The sequence below is a fragment of the Manis javanica genome, chromosome 17, assembly GCF_040802235.1.
Source record: "Manis javanica isolate MJ-LG chromosome 17, MJ_LKY, whole genome shotgun sequence".
Classification (NCBI taxonomy): domain Eukaryota; kingdom Metazoa; phylum Chordata; class Mammalia; order Pholidota; family Manidae; genus Manis; species Manis javanica.
This window is the reverse complement of record NC_133172.1, coordinates 21594513-21621708: the sequence shown is the minus strand read 5'-3', so window position 1 is coordinate 21621708 and position 27196 is coordinate 21594513. Positions and strand designations below refer to the sequence as shown.

At 46.1% G+C, this 27196-nt stretch overlaps 2 protein-coding genes across 6 annotated transcripts in view; one reads left to right on the top strand and one right to left on the bottom strand.

Moving 5' to 3' along the window:
* ANKRD27 (ankyrin repeat domain 27) overlaps positions 1-24498 on the bottom strand; it is a 56538-nt gene extending 32040 nt beyond the window's left edge. For 3 of the 5 annotated variants that reach the window (XM_017667187.3, XM_037021541.2, XM_017667188.3), the window contains exons 1-5: positions 24345-24498; positions 15159-15290; positions 13167-13265; positions 2494-2604; positions 533-689 (exon numbers count right to left, since the gene is read on the bottom strand). In XM_017667187.3, coding sequence (XP_017522676.3) covers positions 533-689; positions 2494-2604; positions 13167-13265; positions 15159-15260 — 469 coding nt within the window. In that variant the 5' untranslated portion in view covers positions 15261-15290; positions 24345-24498. Of the gene's footprint in view, positions 1-532; positions 690-2493; positions 2605-13166; positions 13266-15158; positions 15291-24344 lie in introns of those variants that run through there. The other 2 variants (XM_017667189.3, XM_037021542.2) reach the window with 2 other exon arrangements.
* Positions 24499-24714: 216 nt separating this feature from the next.
* RGS9BP (regulator of G protein signaling 9 binding protein) lies at positions 24715-26883 on the top strand. The gene has a single exon (XM_017667185.3). The coding sequence runs from the start codon at positions 25547-25549 to the stop codon at positions 26258-26260; it is 714 nt and encodes a 237-aa protein (XP_017522674.3). The 5' UTR covers positions 24715-25546; the 3' UTR covers positions 26261-26883.
* The last annotated feature ends 313 nt before the right edge of the window (positions 26884-27196 follow it).

The following is a 27196-nucleotide window of genomic DNA, read 5'->3' as shown; positions in this document are numbered from 1 at the left end:
CCTTTTGAAGCCCTTTACTGGGACAAAACCTGGACTATTTGGGACCATGGACATGACCTGTGAAGATCTGAGGAAGAAGCCCTGGCTCCTGACAGTAAGAGCCCTCAGGGTGCATCTGGCACATGAACTGCTACCTCAGTCTCCTGGAGCAACTGAAAAATTATTTCTCATTAAAAATAATGAGATCACCAAGAGGCATAAGAGCAGGTCTAGGTGGTATAATTCTGTAAGAGCTAGCCCTCAAGGTGAGGCCCAGGGACAAAGCCAGGGCGACGTTCCCACTGAGGTCTATGTGACCAGTGCCTCCTGGGATGTACACCGTCCAGCCGGCGCAGCCACATGCAGTAGCCCCAGTGCACATGCCTTAGCTCAAGATGGCTTTTTGATTAGGTTTATGGGCAACTACTATAAACAGTTATGCAGGTTTCTAGTGGGCTCTTAAATATGTTATGGGATGTTTGTAACAGCTGTATCAGGAGGAAGCTCAACATATTTCCCTGGAACAGGAGAAAGGGGTCCTCTCCCAGAATACCTGAACTCTCTCTCTTTTCCAAAGGATGGGCTATACAGAGTATGCTGAAACTTTCTTCCTTTTCATTGTAGAAAGTTTCTTCAAAGAGAATGGGCACTGAGAGAAGAGAGGCAAAACCAGCTCCTAATTTAATCCTGTTTCCTTGTATGAAGACATCCTGGAACAAGAAAGCCATCACTGCACCAGCAGCTAGTGGGGTCCATCAACCCCCCTCAGCCCTGCCCTGAATACGGCCCTTCACCCGACCTGCCTGCCTTTGCTCCACTGTGGATTTGCCAGGGGACCAACTTTCTTATTTTGCTTTTAGACATACTAAATGTTTCTTTGATTTTTGTTTACCCTATAGCTGTGAATACACAGTACCCTGATCCTTTTTAAATGTTGCAGCCGAAAAGCATTAAGCCATTCCTTAGAGCAGAAGAAAACCTGTGCCTCCAGGAAAGGAAAAAGCAAGAAGGCTCTCCTATCTGAGTTAAAAGGTCAAAAAGGCCCGGGACTGCAACGCGGAGGGGCCGGAGGATGCTCAAATTAATCCCGCCTAGTCCACTGCCCTGGCCAAGGCCAGTGTACACAGGGCAGACCAGCCATAAGCCTGACCCTCTGTTCTCTCTGTAGATTTGGGGGCCCCAAAGAGCACAAATTAACTAACAAGGGACTGGCAGCTGTGGCAAGCCTATCCCTGGTAGGAAAAAAGCTTCATGGCTTGTGAGCCACGACACCAGTAACCCCATGTCCTGTGCCTCCTCCCCCTGCCAGAGTCCACAAGCCCTGGCCGCCAGGTCTGAGGACCAAGCTGCGGCACCAATGCCGTGGAGAACGGGAGTGTGGCCCCTCCTCTGACTGTAGGAGGCTGGCCACGCCAGCCGGTCCTAATGAGGGCTGAACCTCCTACCCTCAGAACCTATCTGCTTCTGCTTAGAAAATAAGAAATGCATGCCCCAAAGTTCACATCAACAAGGATCAAGGCTGACATCACATGCCTCCTGACACAACACAGAGAAAGATAAAATACCCTTCCCAGGCATTCCCACCAAAACTGCCTCCCTGCAATCTTCTCATGAGGAAACACCAGAGAACCCCATGCTGGGGGAGAGTATAAATACAAAACAAAAATGTCATGAAAGACAAGGACAGACTGAGAAACAGTTCCAAACTGAAGGGAATTACAAATAGTAGCAACCAAATGCACTGCACGATCCCAGATCTAGAAAGAAAAAAAATTTGTTTTTGCTATAAAAGGATCTTATCAATATAAACAGCACAATTTGTATAAGGACAGTCAATTGGAGAACAGCATTCTATGAATGTTAAATCTTCTGAGTGTGATCACCAGGCCATAGTTATGTAGGAAACATACATTGTTTTAAAGTAAAGGGACATGGTGCCTGCAACTTACTCTTTCTGAAAAAGGTTCAAGAAAAGCAATGATAATATGTGTGTGCTTGTGTGTGTGTGTGTGTGTGTGCGCACACGCACATGCATGCACATGTACAGGAAGATTGAGAAGCAGACAGAAAAGAACCGTGGCCAACGTGCCAGCTGACCTGCCTGAGGGGAGGCTATATCAAAGTTCTTTGCACTTCACTGAAACCTTTTGTAGATTTGAGATGATCTCAAAACAAAAAGTTTTTTAAAAATTTAAAATTCATCACTGATATCAAATTTGTGATCAAGAAACCAACGACCTTTCAAGGGAACGGGATAAAAGAGTTTACTGACAGGACCTCGTTGAGGAGGTGTTCCAGGGACAGAAGCCCCACGGACGGAGAGAGACATGCCCGGCCCCTCTGAGGCCCCACCACTGCCATCCCCTTTCTTCAAAGGCAGGGGTCCCCCAACCCCATCCCACAGGGCTGCTGTGGATGTCAAAGCCATGTTAACAGAGACGAGAAAGGGTGAGAAGCAGCATTCCCTTCCCTGCCCCACTCCCAAACACCGAGTGACCCACTAGAAATGAATACCTTCCCATTTAAGGTCTGAAAATGTTCTTCCAGTGGTATCAAAATATAGGACTCAAATTGACAAGCCGACTGCACACTGCTGGACAGGCTTCCTCTGCAGGGCACTAAGACCTGGGGGAAAAAAATTAGGGTGAATACTAAAGACATGTATCATTTACAGCTTCAGCTGAACAGGACATCTCCAGAGATGCTCGGGCGGAACTGTGCTGGGACCTGCTGGCAGAGAGAATGTCTAGGGTGACTTGCCAATGTGGCAGTGCTTGCTGCCAGCTGCATTACTTTGCTGTCCTCGTGATGGAAGCCACAGCTCCCCAGCGCCCCCAGCCCAGGCAGAGGGAGGAGGCACAAACCCACTTCATCCCACATCCACTGGGTTCCTCCCATGGCCAACTCCAGGTGCCCCACAGGCTGAGGAATGCTTCCAGCTGAGGAGAGGACACCTGTAAAGCACAGAGAAGTGTAACTAAAACGTCACATATAATCCCCACCACCTGAGTGATAAGCACTGCACACTGAAGACAGTTTCCTGCTGTCTTTTTTCTATGCTTTTCGTTAAGCCTGGCTGTGATCACAGTTTATAATACAAGCCACAGAAAGTTTCCTTTTGTGGGCTGCCACCTCCACCAGAGATGACGCAAGGTGCCAGACTCCTACTGGAGCAGAGTTGGAAACTGTGGTCTGACCATTGCCACCATGTGGACCAGGCAGCAGCTTCTCAGCTCAATGAAGACACGGAAAGGAGCATGACTCTCAACACTGCCCTGGGAACCCCATGTGGATCTGTGTGTGGCTCTCGGACTCAAGCTGAAGAGGAATCTCCCAGACTCCTGCACAACTTAGTGAAAGGAAGATGACTGAGAAGAGGATTAAAGATGGCAGCATGAGAGGTGAGACAGAGGCTTCCTCCTAAAACCACATACAATTCAAAAATACAGTTGGTGCAACTAATCCTGAGAGAGCAACAGGAAAGAGGACAGTGCCAGACTGCATACACCTGGAGAAAAGAGCAGACCTCAGGGAACAGGGTAACGTACCAAAGCTGTGGCCCGGCGGGACCCAGCTCACAAGCAGGAGGAAGAGAAACGGAGCAGGGAGGGAGTGGAGGCCTGGGACTGCTGAACACCTAACTCTGGAGATCTGCTCTGGGAGAACAAACCTACATTTCCTGGTGCTTTCATGATACTCTTGTGATTACGGGGTTGGAAAGCTAAGACAGGCAGAATTCCTGGAGAGACTGAGATTCTAGCCACTTGTGGAAAGCAGGGATCCATATCCGGCTGCTCTGGGACAAAAGCTTATACCTGTGTGCTCAGCCCACTGGTTCAGGCAGTGGAGACAGGCACAGCAGCCGGGAGGTGGGGGAACAGCTCTTTCCTCCCCCCAGGCACCAGTACCGCTCCCCTGCGACCCCTGGACATTGCTTCAGGGGCTTAGCAGCTCCAGAGGAGACCTTCTGGACACTAGAGAGTGCCATATACAAATATGAAAAGCCAAAGGAACCTGATCCAGAGTAAAACTAATATAACGCCAGAGAAAAATTTAAATGACATGGACCTTATGACTCTTCCTGAAAGGGAGTTCAAAATAAAAATCATCAACATGCTAATGGAGGTATGGAAAGATATCCAAGAACTCCGGAATGAATTCCGGTTGGAGATCCAATCACTGAAGAGCACGATGGAGGGTATTAAAAGCAGGCTGGATACGGTGGAGGAGACGATACATGAAATAGAAACTAGAGAAGAGGAATACAAAGAAGCTGAGGCAGAGAGAAAAAAGGATCTCCAAGAATGAAGGAATATTGAGAGAACTGTGTGACCAATCCAAATAGAACAATATTCACATTATAGGGATACCAGAAGAAGAGAGAGAGAAAGGGAAAGAAAGTGTCTTTGAGGAGGTATTGCTGAAAACTTCCACAATCTGGGGAAGGAGATAGTCTCCCAGGCCATGGAGATCTACAAATCTCCCAACACAAGGGACCCAAGGAAGACAACACCAAGGCATATAGTAATAAAATTGGCAAAGATCAAGGATAAGGACAGACTATTAAAAGCAGCTAGAGAGAGAAATAAGATCACATACAAAGGAAAGCCCATCAGGCTAACATCAGACTTCTCGGCAGAAACCTTACAGCCCTGAAGGGAGTGGCATGATGTATTTAAGGCAATGAAGCAGAAGGGCCTGGAACCAAGATTACTTTATCCTGAAGATTATCATTTAAATTTGAAGGAGCGATTAAACAATTTCCAGATAAGCAAAAGCTGAGAGAATTTACCTCCCACAAATTATCTCTACAGTCTATTTTGGGGAGACTGCTATAGATGGAAGTGTTCCTAAGGTTTAATAGCTGTCACCAGAGGTAATAAAACCACAGTAAAGAAAGTAGAACAGTTAATTACTAAGCAAATGCAAAATTAACTAACCCCAAAGTCAATCAAGGGATAGACAAAGAATACAGAATATGACACCTAATATATAAAGAATGGAGGAGGAAGAAAAAGGAGGAGAAAAAGATAAGAACCTTCAGATTGTGTTTGTAATAGCATATTAAGTGAGTTAAGTTAGACTCTTAGATGGTAAGGAAGTTAACCCTGAACCTTTGGTAACCATGAATCTAAAGCCTGCAATATCAATAACTACATACCTATCGATAATCACGCTAAATGTAAATGGACTGAATGCACCAATCAAAGGACACAGAGTCACTGAATGGATAAAAAGACAAGACCCATCTATATGCTGCCTACAAGAGACTCACTTTAAACCCAAAGACATACACAGACTAAAAGTGAAGGGATCGAAAAAGATATTTCATGCAACTAACAAAGAGAAAAAAGCAGGAGTTGCAGTACCTGTATCAGACAAAAAAGACTTCAAAACAAAGAAGGTAACAAGAGACAAAGAAGGACATTACATAATGATAAAGGGGTTAATCCAACAATAAGATATAACCATTATAAATATCTATGCTCTCAACACAGGAGCACCCACATATGTAAAACAAGATTAAAAGGGGAAATAGAATGCAATGCATTCATTCTAGGAGACTTCAACACTCACTCATTCTGAAGGACAGATCAACCAGACAGAAGATAAGTAAGGAGACAGAGGCACTGAACAATGCAATAGAACAGATGGACCTAACAGACATCTACAGAACTCTACACCCAAAAGCAACAGAATACACATTCTTCTCAGGTGCATATGGAACATTTTCAAGAATAGATCATAAACTAGGCCACAAAAAGAGCCTCAGTAAATTCAAAAAGATTGAAATTGTACCAACAAGTTTCTCAGACCACAAAGGTATGAAACTAGAAATAAACTACGCAAAGAAAATGAAAAATCCCACAAACACATGGAGGCTTCACAACATGCTCCTAAATAACCAGTGGATCAATGACTAAATAAAAACAGAGATCGAGCAATATATGGAGACAAATGAGAACAATAATTCAACACCACAAAATCTGTGGGATGCAGCCAAGGCTGTGCTCAGAGGAAAGTATATTGCAATACAGGCCTACCTCAAGAAAGAACAATCCCATATAAGCAGTCTAAACTAACAATTAATGAAACTAGAAAAAGAACAACAAATGAGGCCCAAAGTCAGTAGAAGGAGGGACATAATAAAGATTAGAGCAGAAATAAATAAAATTGAGAAGAATAAAACAATAGAAAGAATCAATGAAAGCAAAAGCTGTTTTTTCAAGAAAATAAACAAAAGAAATAAATCCCCAGCCAGACTTATATCAAGAAAAAAAGAGAGTCTATCACATAAACAGAATCAGAAATGAGAGAAGAAAAATAACTACAGACTCCATGGAAATACAAAGAATTATTAGAGAATACTATGAAAAATTATATGCTAACAAACTGGATAACCTAGAAGAAATGGACAACTTCCTAGAAAAATACAAACTTCCAAGTCTGTCCAAGGAAGTAACAGAAAATCTGAAAACACCAGTTACCACCAACAAAATTGAACTCATAATCCAAAAACCTACCTAAGAACAAAACTCCTGGACCAGACGGCTTCACCACTGAATTTTATCAAACATTTAGTGAAAAGCTAACACCTATTCTCCTTAAGTTTTCCAAAAAATAGAAGAGGAGGGAACACTCCCAAACTCATTCTATGAGGCTAGCATCACTCTAATACCAAAACCAGGCAAAGACACCACAAAAAAAGAAAATTACAGAGCAATATCCCTGATGAACATAGATGCAAAAATACTTGACAAAATATTAGCAAAGTGAATTCAAAAATACATCAAAAAGATCATCCACCATGATCAAGTAGGATTTATGCCGGGGATGCAAGGATGCTACAACATTCAAAAATCCATCAACATCATCTACCACATCAACAAAAAGAAGGACAAAAACCACATAATCATCTCCATAGATGCTGAAAAAGCATTTGGCAAAAGTCAACATCCATTCATGCATGATAAAAACTCTCAACAAAATGGGTATAGATGGCAAGTACCTCAACATAATAAAGGGCATATATGACAAACCCACAGCCAACATCGTACTTATTTAACAGCAAGAAGCTGAAAGCTTTTCCTTTAAGACCTGGAACAAGACAAGGATGCCCACTTTCCCCACTTCTATTCAACATAGTACTAGAGGTCCTAGCCACGGCAATCAGACAACACAAAGAAATAAAAGGCATCCAGATTGGCAAGGAAGAAGTTAAACTGTCCCTGTTTGCAGATGACATGATATTGTACATAAAAAACCCTAAAGAATCCACTCCAAAACTACGAAATCTAATATCTGAACTCAGCAAAGTTGCAGGATACAAAATTATACACCGAAATCTGTTGCATTCCTATACACTAACAATGAACTAGCAGAGAGATAAATCAGGAAAACAATTCCATTCACAATTGCATCAAAAACAATAAAATACCTAGGAATAAACTGAACCAAGAAGTGAAAGACCTATACTCTGAAAACTACAAGACACTCTTGAGAGAAATTAAAGATACCAATAAATGGAAATACATCCCATGCTCATGGATAGGAAGAATTAATATTGTCAAAATGGCCATCCTGCCTAAAGCAATCTACAGATTCAGTGCAGTTCCTATCAAAATACCAACAGCATTCTTCAATGAACTAGAGCAAATCATCCTAAAATTCATATGGAACCACAAAGACCTCAAATAGCCAAAGCAATCCTGAGAAGGAAGAATAAAGCAGGGGAAATTACACTCCCCAACTTCAAGCTCTACTACAAAGCCACAGTAATCAAGATAATTTGGTACTAGCACAAGAACAGAACCATAGACAAATGGAACAGACTAGAGAGCCTTGATAGAAATCCAACCATATATGGTCAATTAATATATGATAAAGGAGCCATGGACATACAATGGGGAAATGACAGCCTCTTCAACAACTGGTGTTGGCAAAACTGGACAGCTACATGCAAGAGAATGGAACTGGATTATTGTTTAACCCCATACACAAAAGTAAACTCCAAATGGATCAAATACCTGAATGTAAGTCATGAAACCATAAAACTCTTAGAAGACAAGATAGGCAAAAATCTCCTGAATATAAACATGAGCAGCTTCTTCCTGAACACATCTCCTTGAGCAAGGGAAACAAAAGCAAAAATGAACTCATAAAACTACATCGAACTAAAAAGTTTCTGTACGGCAAAGGACACCAGCAACAGAACAAAAAGGCATCCTACAGTATGGGAGAATATATTTGTAAATGACATATCCGACAAGGGGTTAACATCCAAAATATATAAAGAACTCACATGCCTCAACACCCAAAAAGCAAATAACTCGATTAAAAATTGGGCAGAGGATATGAAGAGACAATTCTCCAAAGAAGAAATTCAGATGGCCAACAGACACATGAAAAGATGCTCCACATCACTAATCATCAGGGAAATGCAAATTAAAACCACAATGAGATATCACGTCACACCAGTAAGGATGGCCAGCATCGAAAAGATTAAGAACAACAAACATTGGCCAGGATTAGGAGAAAGGGGAACCTTCCTACACTGCTGGTGAGAATGTAAGCTAGCTCAACCACTGGGGAAAGCAATGTGGAGGTTCCTCAAAAAACTGAAAATAGAAATACCATTTGACTCGGGAATCCCACTCCTTGGAATGTACCCAAAGAATACAACTTCTCAGACTCAAAAAGACGTATGCACCCCTATGTTTATTGCAGCACTTTTTACAATAGCCAAGATATGGAAGCAACCTAAGTGTCCATCAGTAGATGAATGGGTAAAGAAGATGTGGTACATATACACAATGGAATACTTACTATTCAGCCATAAGAAAGAAACAAATCCTACCATTAGCAACAACATGGATGGAGCTGGAGGACATTATGCTCAGTGAAATAAGCCAGGTGGAGAAAGACAAATGCCAAATCATTTCCCTCATTTGTGGAGTGTAACAATGAAGCAAAACTGAAGGAACAAAATAGCAGCAGACTCAGAGACTCCAAGAATGAACTAGTGGTTACCAAAGGGGAGGGGTGTGGGAGGGTAGGTGGGGAGGGAGGAAGAAGGGAACTGAGGGGTATTATGTTTAGTACACATGGTGTGGGGGATCTCGGGGAGAACAGTGTAGCACAGAGAAGGCACATAGTGGATCTGTGGCATCTTACTGTACTGATGGACAGTGACTGCATTGGGGTATGGGTGGGGACTTGATAATATGGGTAAATGTAGTAACCACATTGTTTTTTTCATGTGAAACCTTCATATGAGTGTATATCAATCATACCTTAATAAAAAATTTTTTAAAAAAAGGAAGATGACTGAGGTGGCCAAGTTCCTAGAGCCCAGCCTCCCAGGCAGACCAGTGCAAGGCAAAAGGCATCATACAGACAAGGCAGCTGAGGCTCACGGGAGGTAAGCAACTCAGCCAAAATCACACAGCTAGAGTGGCAGTCATGATTCTAACTCCTGCCACCTTCCTGACTGCTGCCCCATCCTGCCACTTCCTGGAGCCAGCACTGGAACCACAGCCCCAGCACTTGCCAGAGTTTTGCTGGCAAAGACACCATGAACTGGAGCCTTCCAGAGTCCTGGTCATCAGGAGCATCTTCGGGCAGGTTGGGAAGACAAGCACACCCCTTTCCCACAGAGGGACACGCTGATCGCTCACAGCAGGAAAGGGAGGCACTTGCTGAGTCAACAACACAACCCTGTCTGTGAGGGGGCCTTGCCCCTCCTCACAAAATCAAGACTGAATCAGACCAACATCTGGGTAATGACTACCAATTTTCACTGCATTGAGCCGAGAGGCTGGTGCCCAGTCAGCAGGATGGCCACAGTCAGACCACAGTTCCCATCTCAGACTGAGCCTGCGCCAGAGGGATCCTGGCACCGTGTCATCTCTGGTGGAGGTGGCAGCCCACAATGGGAAACTGTTTCTGCAGCTTGTATTACAAACTATGATCACAGTGACAAAAAGCAAAGAAAAAAAGACAGACAGGAGACTCTTCAGTGTTCAGTGTTTACCATTCAGAGAACAGAAGACAGGAATGTGTTAAACGCCACCACAGGACTGCAACTGGCGAAAGTCAGAACGGAGGGCGACCTGAAGAGATGAATCGCAAGGAAAGGGAGAAAGCAAAAAAAGGGGAAGATATAGTTAAAGAGAACTTAAGGCTGTGGTGATGGTTTCACAAGTCTATACACATGTTGAAACCGATCGAATTTTGCACATTGGGTGTGTGCAGTGTGGTACACATCAGCGTAACTCAGTAAAGTTAGAAGCAAAAGAGGGACTTGAAAGACCTATCAGTCCGATAGGGTGTGGGCGTCTCCTCTGGGTCCTCACGTGAGCCAACCAGCTGTAAACAAACAAACAACTGTGAGGCAATTTGGGACATTTGAATAGTGACTAGATATTTGATCACAGTGAAGAATCACTGAGGAACTTTTTAGCTGTGATAATGGCATTGTGGTTATATTTTTTAGAAGAGTCCTTATCATTTAAAAATAAATTTCTGAATATTTACAGATGAAATCATATGACTATCCAATATAATGTTCTGGGATTTGCTTCAAAATAATGTAGAGGCCAAGGGTAGAGGGCGGGAAGGGGCAGAAATCAGATGGGACTGGTCACTGAAGCTGGGTAACAGGTACAAGGGGCTCAATATTACACTTTTTACTTCTGTATGTTTGAAATTAAACACGGTACTTTCAAATTTTAATGAAAGTAAAATACAAAATAAAGAAAGGAAAGGGAGACCCTCGTGTTTGAGCCTGACTCAAGAAACAATCTCAAGACTTCCAGGTGGCCTCGTGGCTGCAGGGAACACAAAAGACCCTAGGGGTCTGGAGAGCTGGCCACAGGCCAGGAAAGGCCATGACCCAGACCTCGGGGACTTAACACCCACAACCAGAAAGGCCCAGAGATGCTCTCCCTCCAGCTCTATTGATAAAGGAGTCATACGGTCCCATGCAAGGGACCAGGAAATTCTGAGATGCTTCAGAAGACCCCACCCCTACTGCTACTACATTCCATTCGCCTATGTGCTCTTCCAGGCCTCCCTAACCTGAGAAAACCATGACCAGCTCCTGATGCACTGGATCCCTTACCAAGCACACTGCTCAACATACAGTAGGTGTCCAATGCATGTTCGATGAGGAGTAAATAGAGATCCTCCAAGTTCAGGGACTCCGCCCCCTCCCCAGTTTTCAGGCTAACAGTGCTGTGCAGAGCATTTCACTGCAAGTAGAAGCCACAGCTGGGCTCTCTGTGGCTCCTTCCATCCCCAGAAGAGTCCTGCCGGGACAGAATGAGGAAGCCAGCCGTGGAGGAGGAAGGCGAAGCAGCTATGAAGCTGCCGGAGGGAGAAGGGGCCAAACTACCAAGGCTCTCCCAAGGAGGGACTTCAGACCAGTTCTGGAGTGCATGTCATGGAGTTTTAACAGCCTATGTGGAGTACACAAGGTTTAGGGTTACTGCATAGACATACGTCAGGGACCTGTCATTTCAAAGCTTAAAAATAAGACTTTTTACTTAAACCCCTTGTAATTAACAAAAAGAAAGTAGAACAAAAGCACAGATCAGCACTCAAGGGACCAGGGAATTCTGAGGTGCTTCAGAAGACCCCACCCCTATTGTTACTACATTCCATTCTACAAGGTGCCCTCCCAACTTCTCCCCAGACTGCACGAGGCATGCCATGTGTGGGATCCCGTGACAACTTCTGTCCTAGTCCTCATCCTGCAAACAGTCTGTTTCTGGAATTCCCTGAAGGCAGGCCATGTTCCCTACTCATCTGCATAACCCTGGAAACCCAGCAAAGTGCTTGGCACACAGCAGATGTTCAGAAATGTTTGTTGGCTGTATTGACACTAAACAAATCCTGAGAACTAGAACACCAGCCTCAGTGCTCTGAGCTGGGCTGTCTAGGTATTTTACTTGCAAGCCAGTTCTTTGGAACTGGGAAGACATGCTGCCAGATTCCCAGGCTAGTCCTCAAAACCTACACACCCCATGATTAAAGGATACCAGTAAGAGGACCAAACTTACTCTCCTTTTGTAATTTTTGGTTTTCCTATAGGCAAATGCACGCAGCTGCAGTCCACCTGGGAATCCTGGAGGACTGTCCCTCTCACACCCCTGGACAAGAGCCCCAAGGGCGAAGCAGGCCAGCCCAGCCCACTCTGAAGAAGCCACAGGGTATAATTTGCTAGATGCTATTAGGTACAACAGAGGTGACTACTGAGGCAGCGGGGGGTGGTCAGAAGCCTCTGTGACTGGAATCCGGAGCACACGGGAGGAAGCGCTCCCAGTGTCCAGTCCAAAAGCAGGTGTTGGCAGGAGATGCCTACCTAGTCACAGAAGCATCCCATCAAAGGAAGGTTTGGAAAGGAAGTCAAACTCGAGGAGGGCTGGGGCAGGTGAGGGAGCAGTCAAGCTGCACCCTCAGCTTCTACACCCTGCCACCTGAGGAAGAGGCAGCCAGCAAGCCTGGCTTATAGGGAGAAGTGTGAGGGGTACATATTTAAAAGTAGTGATAAAGCACATGAAGTTCTGTAGGGCCCAAAAAAGGACTCTGATCCCCAGGGCCGATTCAAGAGTGACTAAGGGTCCAATGGCCAAGCCCTTGAAAGAAACTCAGCATTCCTGCTGAGGCCACACGGATCCCTTAGAGGTGGCAGACAGGAGGAGTACTCTTCTAGAGGTGACAGGAATAGTCTAGTTTTTCATTCAACCAACAGACATGGATAGAGCACAGACAGGACAGGGATAAGCTCGTGCCCCCAGCACTCAGCCAGCAGGGCAGAAGCCAGCCACCGACATCTGACCGGGCTGAGCAGACCAGCAAAAAAACAGCCAGCTCCCTTCCATGGGGACTCCTGCGGAGGAGTTCTTGAGTCTCCCGAGCAAGGCCAAAGGCAGCCAGAAATTCAGTGCTGCCAAATGTGGGCCCCAAGCAGCGACTGTGGATCCCATGGATCTCAGGAGGGGCTGCAGAAAGGGACCGAGGGTACCACTGGGAACTCAGGTTGGCACTGTCTTAAGAAGAATCTCCCACTCCTCAGTGTACCCAAAAGGAAGGGGACCCGGATGCCAAAGTTCATGTTCAAAATTGCCTCTTGCTAAAGTGAGCTCAAGTGGGACTCCACTGCTCGCAGCCGGAGAAGCACCTACTGGGTGACAAGAGCTGTGCTGGGTGCTGGCACACAGTGCTGAGGAAGACAGGCAGGCTCCCCAGAGCATGCTGAGAATAACGGCACTCCAGGGTGGCATCTTTAAAAAGTAAGAGAGAGTTATACATAATAATAGACTTTTATCTAGACAGCATTTTTTAAAATATCACAGATAAAGATTAGAAGGAGTATTTCCAGATTTGGTCACGCCCTCCCAGTTAACATAATTGCTTGGCATCTGGTACTTTTTTTCCATGATATCACAACTACAATCAGTATATATTTGCCCAGAGTAGGACCATCTCTCCCACTAGAATTGAAGCTCCATGAGGGTATGGATGGTTTTGTCTACTCATGTTTTTTGCTGAATCCTCCACATCAAACACAGTGCCTTGCCTAGAGTGGCATTTCATAATGACTATGAAGTGAATAGGTGACAATGAATGTCTGTGGTGAGCTTTAAGAGATTGTTTTTTCTTCAAAAACAGCTATATTCTCTGTTTTTTTAAATAATGAACTGGATAACTTCTAAGATCCACAGTAAAAAAATTCTTAGAAAAATGTATTAGTCACAGAACCAATCATAAAAACTGAATTTTTCATTAAAAAAAAATTTAACAAATTAGGCTCCTCAACCCAAGTGTCCAACAGTAGATGAATGAATAAAGAGGATGTGATACATATACACAATGGAATATCATTCTGCCATAAAAAGAAAAAGAAATCCTGCCATTTGCAACAATGTGGACAGATCTAAAGAGTGTTTTGCTCAGTGAAATAAGCCAGCTGGAGAAAGACAAATACCATATGATTTCACTTACTTGGGGAATATAAAAACAAAGCAAAACAGAATGAACAAAACAGCGGTGGACTCAGACACTGAGAAGTGACTGGTCATTATCGTGGGGGAGGGGTGGGATGGAATGGGCAGGCAGGGTGAGGGGGATAAAGGGACACAATGATTCTCAGTCATAACATAAGATAGTTACGGGGATAGTAGTACAGCATGGAAAATATAGTCGATGATTCTGTAACATCTTTCTATGTTGATAGTAACCACACGAGTGGGGGTGAGGATTTAATAATATGGGAACTGTTAAACCACTGTGCTTCTTTTTGAAAAAAAAATTTTTTTAAACAAAAAAACAGAAATCAGGGTTCTGATGGCAGACGCACAGACTGGGTCAGGCGAAAGTCAGTTCCAGTTCTCTGGAGAGACAGCAGGGAGCCTGAAGTTAACCTGAGCTAACTTGACTCCTCCTTCGGTTTGAATCCTGGGCTGCCTGAGGGGCGAGAGTAAAGTCACACCACATGTGGCACAACGTGCCTGGCACTGTGTCCCAGCGTTGTATATATGTAAGATGCTGGCCAGCTCCACCAGCCGGAAAACTGGGAAGACCTGCCATGCGGTGCCTCCCTCCAGGCAGCAAATGCCCCACCAACAGACCATAGTTTCTCTTGCGTGCCTCTCTCATTCCTGTCACCTGGCTGCCCCTCTAGGCTTTTGAGGTTGTGGCCTCCATTATAAGTTCTTTCACCACAGCTCTTTGCCTTTAGGAAATGCCTTTGAAAGGGACATCTGAATGTGTTCTCATGTCCCCTTATTCTATGGGAGTGAGCACCCACTCACAGACATGAGCTTCTGAGTCCCTGAGGAGGAATGTGACTTCTGCCCCAAAAAAACCCTATGGTCAATATGGAAACAAGAGAAACAGGTGAATACCAGGAGACCAGTGTCAATGGGGGCTGGGAATTCACAGAAAGCACTACGTGCTAGGCTGGTGCAGTCTCAAGAGGCTTCCTGGAGGAAGTAGCTTATGGCAGTCTCTCTGCTCATTCACACACTGAGCATGGTCTGGGGCTTGTTACACTGAGCAGGTTTGTAACTGACTCCCTGTAAACTTGACCAAGTTCTACCATATTTCTGGCCTCATCAGCACTGCTTGGTCCACACCTAACTGAGAGGGAAACCCCTCAGGATCAATGCACTTACAATGCCATGGATTTGGGCCACCTTGTTGCACAAGTCAGGACGCCACTTTTGAAGAGCCAGATAGAAAGGATTTTTCAGAAGATCCTCATCATACAGAGCCATATGGACTTCAGGTGGGGCAAAGCGAGTCTCCTGGTACAAGGAAGGAAAAAGCAGTAAATGACCACTTTCAGATTTACTTAACACATAGAAGTCTTGACCTGGCAATTTCTAAAAAACATCCCTGACATGTATTATTCTCTCTACAGACTCAACACTCTGTAAGAAATAGCAAAAATAACCCACCAATTCCAAGATGATTTTTTTTAGTGGTTAAATGTATAAATTATATTCAGGAAATCTTGTTCAACACCAAGTCATTGTAAAAATAAAACTGGCTACATGACCAAAATTATGACTTTTAAAAACAGACCTATATTTTTAATGAAATATTTAACATGCAGAAAAGTAGAGTAATAATACAAACCTACCTCCCACCCTGAATTACCAAGTCGTAATACTTTGCGGTATTTGCCTCAGATTTTAAGGAATAAAGTATATCAGGAGACTGGAGTCCCCCGTGTGGCCCTCCCTGATCCCAATCTCCCCCCCCACTCTCAGAAGCAACCTCTATCCTGAAGTTATGTATCCTTCTTGCTCCCCTTGCTATGCCTTTAATTCTTCTGTATTCATAAATAATATATTATTTTATAAGCTTTAAACTTTACATAAATGGTATCACACTGTAAGCATTCTGGAACACATATTTCTCAATCAACATTTACATTTTCAAGTTCTAACCATGCTGACCCACACAGCTCTCACTCATTCACTAATTTCTGCTGTATAATACTAAATGCACATGAAACAATTTATCTATTTAGTATCTTATCTTGAAGTTGTTTCCACATTTGCAGTACTATAATCAGTGCTGGAATGAACCCTCTTCTACCCTTATGTTTCCCTGAGCACACATCCAGGAATGTCCCTAGGAGAGGTTCTACAGGGTCTAATCCACCTGCACAGCGATCAGAAGCTGACAACACTGGGCCACTTTCTGCCTCCGACAGGAGCGCACAAGCATTCCCCTGCCTCACATCACATCCTAGCTTACATTTATTAGTATCATCAGATTATCTCATTTCTGCCAGTTTGTGAGTATAAAATAGTGTTTTGCAGTTTTTAATTTTCATTTCTCAGACTAATGAAACTGAACACAATTTATGTTCTATAAATTATCTTATCTTTTGCCCACTTTTCTAATGGGTTGTTGGCCTTATCCTTATGGTTTATAGTTTTTTCTACATCTGGCACTAAAATATATTACAAATACCTTCTCCCAATCTGTAACCTGTCTTTTCATTTTTTCAAACGGGTGTTTTCAGAAAAAGAAATATTTGAATCTAATGTAGTTGAACTTGTCAATCTTTGTCTTACTGGTGAGCATTTTTTGGATCTTAAGAACTCCTGTCACCTGGTGTGGTCCATTTCAAGGTGACTTCACCATTCCCCCTATAGGAAGGTGGAGTCTACTTCCCAACCCCTTGAGTCTGAGCCAGCCCAGTGATGTGCTTCTACCAACTAACAGAACTGATGCTCTGTGATCACTGAGGACCAGTCTCCAGAGTCCTTCAAATTCCACAATCATTCCCTTGCTACCCTGAGACCACAATGCCATGACTAAACCCAGGGGATAAAAGACCATGGGGCAAGAGAGAGGCCAGGTGGTCCAGTGAGCACAGCCCGCCCACAACTGAAGGCAGCCGCATGAGTGAGTCCAAGTGAGACTAATACAAGAACCACCCTGCCAGCCTCCAGAATACAAAACGGTTTTAAGCCAAATTTCAAGCTGGTTTGCTGTACAGCAAAGGTTACCTAAAACTACATCCTTTCCAACTGTAAGGCCATAATAACAGTCCCCGTAATTTCTAAGAACATTGAGGTTTTTCATTTTTAGGTCTCAATTCATCTTTGTTTTTATACATGCTATGCCTCTAATTTAATTTTTTCCCATGTGGTAAGCTGTCCGGGTAACAAAATACCGCAGACTGGGTGGCTTACACAGCACACATTTACTTCTCACTGTTCTGGGAATGGAAAGTTCAAGATCAGGTGCCGGCAGATTTGGTTCTTGGTGAAGGCCTACTTCCTGGACTGCAGCCAGCCCTTCCTGCTATATCCTCACATGGTGGAGAGGGTGTTCTCCTGTCTCTTTCTCTTTTTATAAGGGCATTAATTCTACCACAGGGTCTCACCCCCGTGACCTAATTAGATCCTAAAGCCCTATCCCAAATAACATCACATTAAGGATTAGGGCTTCAACATATGAATTTTTTTTTTGGCAGGGAGGCAGGGGGCATTGGCAGAAACATTCAGTCCGTAGCACAGGCCATTTGTCCCACCACCACTTTTTTAACAGTCTATCCCTTTCACACTTGCTGATAATGCTAGCTTGTCATACTCCAAGTTCCCATATATGTCTGGCCTGGCCTGTTTCTGGGCTCTACTCTGTTTGAGTGGTCTAGACAAGTGCCACCCAACAGATATATGTGAAAAATGTAATTACATATACATTATGCATATTACATATGTAATTTTAAATTTTCTAGTAGCCACATGAAAAAAAGAAACAGGTGAAAATTTTTAATATTTTATTTATCCTAATATAAACAAAATATATTTTTAGCATATGATCAGTATTTTTTAATTATTAGTGACATGTTTTACATTATCTTTTACTTTTACTATGTCTTCAAAGCCTGGTGTGTATTTTATTCACATTTACAGTACTTCTCAATTTATACTAGCCACATTTCATGTGCCTAACAGCCACACGCAGCTTGACCACATTATTTTACATGACTATATAGCTTCATAATAAGCCTTGACATCTCAGCAAGAAAGTCCTTTCCCTGTTCTCCAAAATTGCCTGGTTATTCCTAATTAGTTACAGTATCACAATGATTAGAATCAGCTTATTGATTTCATGAAAAACCCTGCTGTGACTAAATTTATGGACTGGAGAGAATAGATCTTATTATTCATGAACATGGTATGTCTTTCCATGTATGTCTTCTTTTATGTCCTCCAATAAAATTTTCTCCACAAAGATCACAGGTCACATACAACCTTTAGATTTTCTCATGTTGTGAATGGGGCCTCCACTGCCCCTAGTCTGCTCCCCTTACTATGTATCAGTGATTTTTACTGAGCTGTCAGAAAATATGAATGGGCACACAAAAAGAATCAGAGTTCTAGGTCATTCCACCTCTTTGAGCCTCTATCTCAGTCTGTGCAATGGAAAATACAAATACCTATCTGTATTTGTAAGCAGGATTCCCATTTACACACAATTTTTGTCATATTGCATATCAATGCACCACCACTAACTGCCAGCCTACACGGTGCCTTTGTGCAAATTTTAAAAAGGTACCCCTATAGAGAGAAGTCACCAAGAAGATGTAACCATAGGTTTACCTGTAAGATGGATTCAGGCAATGGGAGACTCCTAATCCCCTTTTCTGTCCTTGGAATGCAGGTTCTGTTTGCCTTCCCTGCTCCCAGAGGCTGCCCCAAGGATATAATCTAGACATAGTTTTGTGGTTTTGAGACCATCTGGACTGTATCTGTCCATTAAGGCATCTACAAAAACTTTTTAAGAATTGGCAGCTGGGTGCAGAGATCTAGTTATCTGTGGTCACCCAAGATAAGCCTGGTGTACAAGACTCCTTGCTTATTAAACCTGCCACCTATCAATCTGGAGTGGCCTGCTTCTTTCTTCAGTCCTTCCCTGCCCTCTGAGAATGGGGGCTGGTTTCAGACTACATCTGAGAAGCTCCCCAGGAGCTTGCAGACCCGCAATCCCGTCTTCCCATGAGTACAGTTCTGTGCCAGGGCTCATGGCTTGGTAAGCCACTCACAGGCTACATTTCAGCTCCAGTTTACCAATACCTCTCCTCCCCTGGGTGGGGCACCCGTGCAATGAACAGCCTGCACAACTGTACACAATAGCTCCACTGTTAATGTTTGACATTTTCCTTTAAACACCCACTCCCTTTTAAAATTCATTTTAAAAAGAACCCTTATTAGTACTTTAAATGGAAGAAAATATATCACTTTCCATAAAGAGAAGACAATCTTAAATTTAAAATTATTTTTCAAATTGACATTATTTAAAACCTTGCTAATACCACTGCCTGCCAAAAGTTCTGAGCTTGAGCCTGAGGCCTCTTCTCTTTATTGAAAAGAATAAACTAGCAACTATTAAAGAGCATCAAGTAAATTTGTCCTTGATACAATCAGATGAATGAAACATGAGTGAAAAAGTGGATTACTTTCTCACTATGTAACACTACTCCAAAAAGCCTTCTTGGGAAAACATCAGAACAGTTCTTCCCTTACGGCTAATGATAAAAACAGCCACCATCGAGCATCCTTGGTTCAGGGACTGTGGTAACTTCCATACAGCCTCATCCCATTCTAAAGCTCATGATAACTATAGGTATAATCATCCCATGTTGCAGATGAACAACTCAAGGTTACACAGATGTCAGAATAAATTCTAACACCCATTCTTTAACCATTACACCCATCATGTAAAAAAAACATGCCTTCGTTGAGGGTTGGTTATTTCATGAGCCACAGATGCGTAGACTCCATACTTCATTTCCCACAAAGGAAAAGTGCCCATAACAGACAGCCACATAAGCCCCACATCAAATTCCCCAGTCTGGTCCAACCAGAGAGGCCCCTAAGCTCCCGGCAAATCCTCTTGGGCAGAAGAGCTTGGCATGAAAATGGCTACATATAATCCCTTCCTGAAGCCAGGCACAGCTCTGCAACAATTCAGGTATTCAAATCATTGATTTCAATTATTATTAGAACCCAAATAATCCTTTTATGAGTCCCTACCCGAACAACTGGATAATGTGATTTTGCTGGGACAGTCACAAGAAAACAAAATTATCCCTGGTTCCTGACACAGTTAATTCTACAAGGCAGAATGCAAAAGATGCCTCGGACAAACACCACATGAGTAACAGGATGTGATACGGTCATACTAAAGCTGAGAAGGAACACTTCCTCTGTTCTTCAGACAAGATGCTGGCAGAGCATGAGCACCTCTATACCCAAGATGGAGGTGACAAGAGTGGGCTTTGACAATGGAACTAACAACCTGGCTGCTCAGGACAGGTAAGGACCAGAGGAGGGAGCAGCAGGGGAGAGCAGTGGGGAGGGGAGTGGGGAAGCATCTCTGACAGGCACTAGAGCAGGGTCAAAGGTTTAGGAGGCACAAACAGGTTCCTGTAGGAACAGAAAATTCAGAGTGAACTTATTTTGACTACAGGAGAAGCTGAGTCCAGGGAAGTAATAAGACTAATGATAATAATAAAATTATATATATATATATATATATATACATATATATATAATAAAAATAATAGTAATGGTAAGAGTGGGTCAGAAAGGGGCAGTAAGGTAAGGCCCCTGAATGCCACATCAAAACTCAGTTGAAATGCATGAACTGTGTAAACACACAAGACTCTTGGCAAGCACTGCTGGTGAACGGAGCAGATTTCGCTGTTTCAGTTCCAAGTCATCAGCTTTCTCTTGAAAATCAGTCCTCCCAGTTGCCACTAACTGAACCCTCTGTCCAGAAGCAGGGATTCAAAGGGCTCTGTCCAGCACTGTTCTCAACTTTTCTGTTCCATTGTTAAGAATGTGTAATAATCACATACAATCTAGTGTTTAATGCCAGAGTTTAATTCTTATATAGGGGTAAATACTTAAAGATAATTTAACACCATGACAAGTTTACTAGCAAGAATTAGTTTTATATTTTAAAATAACATGCAAAGTAAACTGACTTTCCCTTGTAAAGTTGGAAAGATGAGTGAATGCTCTTACAAAACTTATTTTAAAAAACTCTACCCCTACCTAAGCTCAGATGATGGGATGATTTATAGGAAAGCTAGTGAAGTTAGTCAAAGATACCAGAAATATCCCTGACCATGATTTCTGAGCTTACTCTATGAACAGGGGAGCCAGGTGAGGCCTCAAACCAATACTGGACATTCAGGAGGTAATGTGCATACTCGTGGTCTTTCAACTATACTGCCAACCGAGATGAGTCTGGGTGATCAGGGACCAACTGGTGACAGCATGCAGCCTGGCTCAGGAGAATCCAGCACAGAAAGGTCTGTGCCTCACAGAGATGTACTACCTGCTGAAATCCCACTGCTGTGGCTGTTCCTATCCTTCCAGGGCCCTGGCCAAAGACCCTGACAGGGCATCTTCTCCAACTGATAAGTAATATTCTCCAGCTGGTTGGATTTGTGATTCAGAAGAAAAAGACAGAAAGGGAAAATTTTCTACTTACCTATGTTTAATACCAAATGGAAGCAATTTGATAATGTAAGGAATGGTATTACAGTCACTTGGGTCCTGGCCCATAATGTCCATGAATCCTACCGTTATTTTTCTCAAAGATCCTCTTCAAATCACCCAGCCTGCACCTGGCCACCTGGCTCACTTTAGGCACATTCTAATTATTCATCCACTTGAACAAAATGATAGTGAGGTGTTGAAGGAAGCTTGAGCCCCCAGAGAGGAACATCTCTCACATGACCTGGAAATCCACTGCCCGTATCCAGGAAAGGGCTTGAGGCTGGCCCCAGGCAGCCACACAGGCACTAGAAAAAAGCCAGAAACAAAAACAAACAAAGCTCTGTGCACTCATTGCTGGCTAAAAAGGCCTGGAAGAGGGGTGTTCCCACCAACTGAGCAGGAAAGTTCAGAGGAACCCATCAAGTAGCTGCAGGTGGCGCCACCAGCACCCACCTCCCTGACCACATCTTGGACAGAAGGGCAGGGGTTCCAAGGGCCACACCTCAGGGGCTGGGAGATGTGGAAGCAACCTCAGGACAAATCAGGTCCAGATTCCTCAGGTCTCAGTCCTTTCTAGGTCTGGTAGCTATCATCACATGGTCACATTCCCCTGCTCCTCTAGAAGAGGATGAAGCTACTGGACACCAACCTAATCCTGGCAATTCATTAAACAGAGGGACAGCCCCGACAGAAACACTAACAACACACAGACATGTCAATACGAAAGACCCAGCAGCTGCCGCTCTAAGGACAATACCGTCTAAGAGCCACAAGGAAGCACAGCCAACACCTTGGCACCAGGCCCTGTGCAGGCACTACTGCTTGTTCTACCAGCAATGCTGCCAGGCAGGATTATTTCAGGTGACAAGTCAAGGTGGGCAGAGCTCAGCCAAACTGTCCTCCCAACTTAAGAGCTCCAAATGCTTTCCTGCCACTGGGGCTAATCCGAAGTATCTTCCTGCTCCCATTCTGCACCTCCCCCTTGGTGACCTACAGGTTCTGCCTGGTCACACTCAAAACTGCCCACCCAAGACAATAAAGTGATCTTTTCAACACTGAGGTCTGCACAGTACAGCAGCCCTCATTTTATTCATCCACTTGAACAAAATGATAGTGAGGTGTTGAAGGAAGCTTGAGCTTACCTACATTTTCACTCTCCTTGGGTAACTGAAATGGCAAGACAGAAGCAGAAGGTCCTCCTTCTGACATATCACCAGGTCAATAGTGCCTAATGCTACTCACAATGCCTAGTCATTCACCTCACTTCATCTCATCATGTAGGCATTTTATCTTCGCACATCACCACAAGAAGGGTGAGTATATTACAAAACGATATTCTGAGAGCCACATTCACATAACTTTCATTACAGTAATTATAATTATTCTATTTTATTATTAGTCATTGTTATTAATCCTTTCTGTGTCTAAATTATAAATTAAACTTTGTCATAGGTACATATGCCTAGGAAAAACACATAGTATATATAGGATCTGCAGTTTCAGGCATCTGCTGGTGATTTGGGAATATACACCCTGAGGATGGGTGGGTGAGGTGGGATGGGGTGGGGAGGTGGGTAGCTTCTCCTCCACTCCCTACTAGATGAACTCTCAACTTCCAGAAAAGAAGTGTCATTAAGGACCTCTCACTTCCAGCCTCCCCTTCCCCTCTGCAGCCTCATCTCCCCTGTTTCCCCGGAGTGATGGGTTCCCCCTCCTTCCATTCATTTTGTCCTGAAAACTACTCTTGCCCCGTCAAGGCCTTTTGGCCAGTGGGTAGCTGAGACCTTCCACCGCAGAAAATTGGCCAAGGCCCAGAGGGCCCAGGACCTTGCCACCAACGGCCGATAGATCTACCGTTTAAGGGACAGAGCCCTGAAAGCAAGCCCCTGAGGTCCAGCGTTCTGGCCCTTCCGTGCTGCCTCACAGCCACGCGAGGCGAGGTGGCCTCAAGGGTATTCCACAAATATCCACTGCCCTTTTTCTAGGGCTGGGGTGGCAGCGGCGCATTACTTAATCAAAATAGAGGCCCCTCTCCATGAAACTCGTAAACTTAAGAAAATCCCAGCTCGACTAAAAACTAGTAGTCCCTTCAGTCTCATCATCCGGCCCCTCCTTCCCTAAATGTGCTACATCTTCCACGAAGTGGCACCACCTGCTCCCGTGGCCCAGCACTGTCAGCCTACCGGGGTGGCCTCAAGGGGTGGCCAGAGAAGCACAGATCGGCTCGGGCAGTTATGGCCAGTCCATGTTCTACAAAAAGAAGTGAACACAGAGTCCGGAACATCTCTTGGTGCTAAAGAGTTTTCCTGGGGTAATCCTTAACCAGCAGGACGAGGAGACCCCGCCCCGCGAGAAGCAGGCACGCAAGGGATTCCCCCTTTCCACCACCGGGGGCCGCAAGGCCCGAGTCTCCGGAACTCCACCCACAGCCTCCCTTCCACCCGCGGGGCCAGGCCGCCAGAAAACCAGAGGATCCTCAGCCCCCGAGCGACAGCCCCGCCCACTGCCCCCGAGTCCGAGCTCACTGGACCCCGGACCCGCTGGCCCGCCCAGGAGCCACGGGTATCAGAGGGCACATTTTCGCCACCTCAACCTTCGCACACGACACGCAGGGAGAGCCCTGATGCACCCCGGACTGGGAGCGCGCGGGAGGGGCGGTCCACCCTGCGGGACAGGCAAGCCCAACCTGGGGCGCCGGCAGCGGAGGGAAAGGAGCCCCTCCCCCTTCCCGCTCCGGGGCGCCGCCCGGCCCCTGGGTCCCGGGGCGCAGCAGTCCAGAGGGTAGGGAGTCGGGGAGGAGGCAGGAAAAAAGACACTTACTTAAAGCCTACATAGTTTCACTCCCTGCCCTTTCCCAGAGCGACGGCGATACCTCCCAGCCCCTTAGCGGGGACTTCAGCGCCCACCACCCGAGCTCGGCTGCTCCGCTCTCTGGCCAACCCCTACACCGCCGTGGGGCGGAGCCACGCCTCCTGTCAGCCCAATGAGCAGCCGTCCTTATCCAGAGTGACGTGCAGGCAGAGCAATCATTGAGCCCATGCAGCCCGGGTGGGGCTCGGGCGGCGCACAGAGCTTCCTACTCTGGAGGGACTAGCCCAGAGCCGCGGACTGCGCGTGCCCGGAACGAGAAGAGGGCGGGACTGAGGGCTGATCTGACACTAGGGGTGGGTCCAAGCTTGGTAGCCGGAAAGCGGGCCGGACTGGCATGCGGAGGCCAGGGGTCTCGCCCCGCGGATGGCCCTTTACTGGTAGCTTTGCAGAAAGGAGGTTACCAGTCAAGAGGCACAACACTCCCGTCGTTGACAGAGTCTGGGAACCAGGGTCCCTGGTTCTACTCCTCTCTCTTGAATGGGCGTCGCATGCCCATTCCGAGCCTCCGGAACTCCACCCACCTTTTTTTTAAACCAGGGCTTCAGTTTCCCATCTGTGAAACAGAGGAGAGTTGAATCTGCCAAGCGATCATATTCCAGAACTGTAATGGGGTGAAGAGGAGGAGGAAATGGGGGACCTACACGTGATAGCCCCGCGTGGGGCCCCGCCTATCCGTGGTCCACGGGATGGAAGCGCCCGGAGAGGACAGAAAGGAGTGGGCGGATCCTAACAACCGAACCTGGTCGCCCTAGACAGCATGCTAAGGCAGAGCATGGGGCGTGGTAGCTGGCCAACCCTGGCGACGGCACGGGAGAATGATGGGGCATCTGCTGGTGATTTGGGCTTCTCAGGGGGCCACCGTGAAGGCGAGGGCCGGGCAGAGACTCGGCCTGTGACCCGGGGTGCATTTGGGGAGGATGGACGAGAGGACCGGAGACAGCTACCGGAGGCTCCTTCTCAGCGGCAGGTGCGCGGAGGCGCTAGTCGCGGGTCCTGAGAGCCTCTGTCGACAGTAGCGTCAGCATAAAGTGTGTCTGGGGCCATGAAGAGCGCGCGGGCCGCTGTCCCAAGGCCGCAGTCGGGGCTGGTGGCGTCCTGCCGCGCTGAAGGCGTGAGGCCGAAAGGGGCGCTGGCGGTCAGAGCGCACAGCCATGGCGCGAGAAGAGTGCAAGGCGCTGCTGGACGCGCTCAACAAGGCGACCGCATGCTACCACCACCTGGTGCTGACCGTCGGCGGCTCGGCGGACTCGCAGAACCTGCGTGAGGAGCTGCAGAAGACGCGCCAGAAGGCTCAGGAGCTGGCAGAGGCCATCCGCGCCCCGCTGACTGCCGCCCTGCGCGATCGGGGCCTGGGCGCCGAAGAGCGCGCCGAGTTCGAGCGCCTCTGGGTGGCCTTCTCCAGCTGCCTGGATCTGCTGGAAGCCGACATGCGGCGCGCGCTGGCGCTGGGCGCCGCTTTCCAGCTGCATGCGCCGCGGAGGACGCTCGTGCGCACCGGGGTGGCAGGCTGCGGGACGGGCATAGCAGCGCGCGCTCTGAGCGCCCGCAGCCTGCGGCACGAAGCGGACAGCGACTTCGACGTGAACGACCAGCTCGAGCTAAAGCGGGAGATCCTTCAGATGGAGGAGATGATTCACGACATGGAGATGAAGGTCAACGTGCCCCGCTGGACTGTGCAAGCCCGGCAGGTTGCAGGAGCCGAACTCATGTCCAGTGGCAGCGCCGGCGCCTCCTCGGCGCGCGGCGTGTCCACGGAGGAGCGTGCGCGGCCCTGTGACCTGAGCAAGGCTCTGGCCGCCACCGTTTTCAGCGCCGTGCTGCTGGCAGCTGTGGCCCTGGCCGTCTGCGTGGCGAAGCTGAGCTGACCGACACCTGACGGATCCCGCCACCACCATTGCCACCCGGGACACCCCTTCTGGGAGGAACCCAACCGCCAAGACTTGGAATGGGAGGGGGATCTGGCATGTTTAAGGGGAGCGGTTCGAAATCCCTAGGTGCATATATATACACGCGCGTTTCAAGCACACATCTGCCTGGACAAAACCTGGTTTCCTCTTGCTGGCCTAGGAGGAGTTAATTTTGCAGGGGCCACCAGGGCATTAGCGCTAATGTATGCAGTGTTTTATCCCCTATTAATAGACAATCGCCCACAGTGACAGTCCCCAGATTCCTCCGGGTTTCCCGAGCTGCTGGGGTGTATTTACACTGAATCGAGCTTGCAGCCCCCACCCGTCAGCGATTCCCAATCTCTGCGTGGGGCAGTTTAAAAAGGGGGTTAAGTGAAATAAAGGAGAGGGGAGCTGTTTTGCTGTGTGTGGCTGGTGGTTTTGTTTCCTGGACAAGCAACGCAAGAAGATGTAAGCAGTTTTTATTACCTTCATCATTTGGGGCCTAAATTTAGGAGCATGTGCAAATAGAAGTTCGTGCAAAGTGCTTTCTCTTTGACGAACGATTTTGCTTCTTGGCACATAGCCACAAAAAGCAGATAGAAGAGGTCTGGAGTCGTGACTTCTTTCCGCCCCCCTACCCCCCGAAAGGTCTGACTCTGCTTAGGAATTCAGACAAGGGAACCTGCCCCCCCCCCCCCAGCCTGGGTCCACTGTGCATATTTGTCTATTGAAAATCGCATCCTCGAGTCAGCCTGGGAGGGGCACAAGCTTTGGGAAGGGAAGGGACACATGCTATTTAAACAGGCACTTTCTCCTTTGCTGGACTGTATTTCTGTTCCAGAACTAGACCAGAATTTTTGATCCTCTGTTGGGAGAGGGCTGGGGAATCCTCTTTGGAGCCCTTAATCCTAT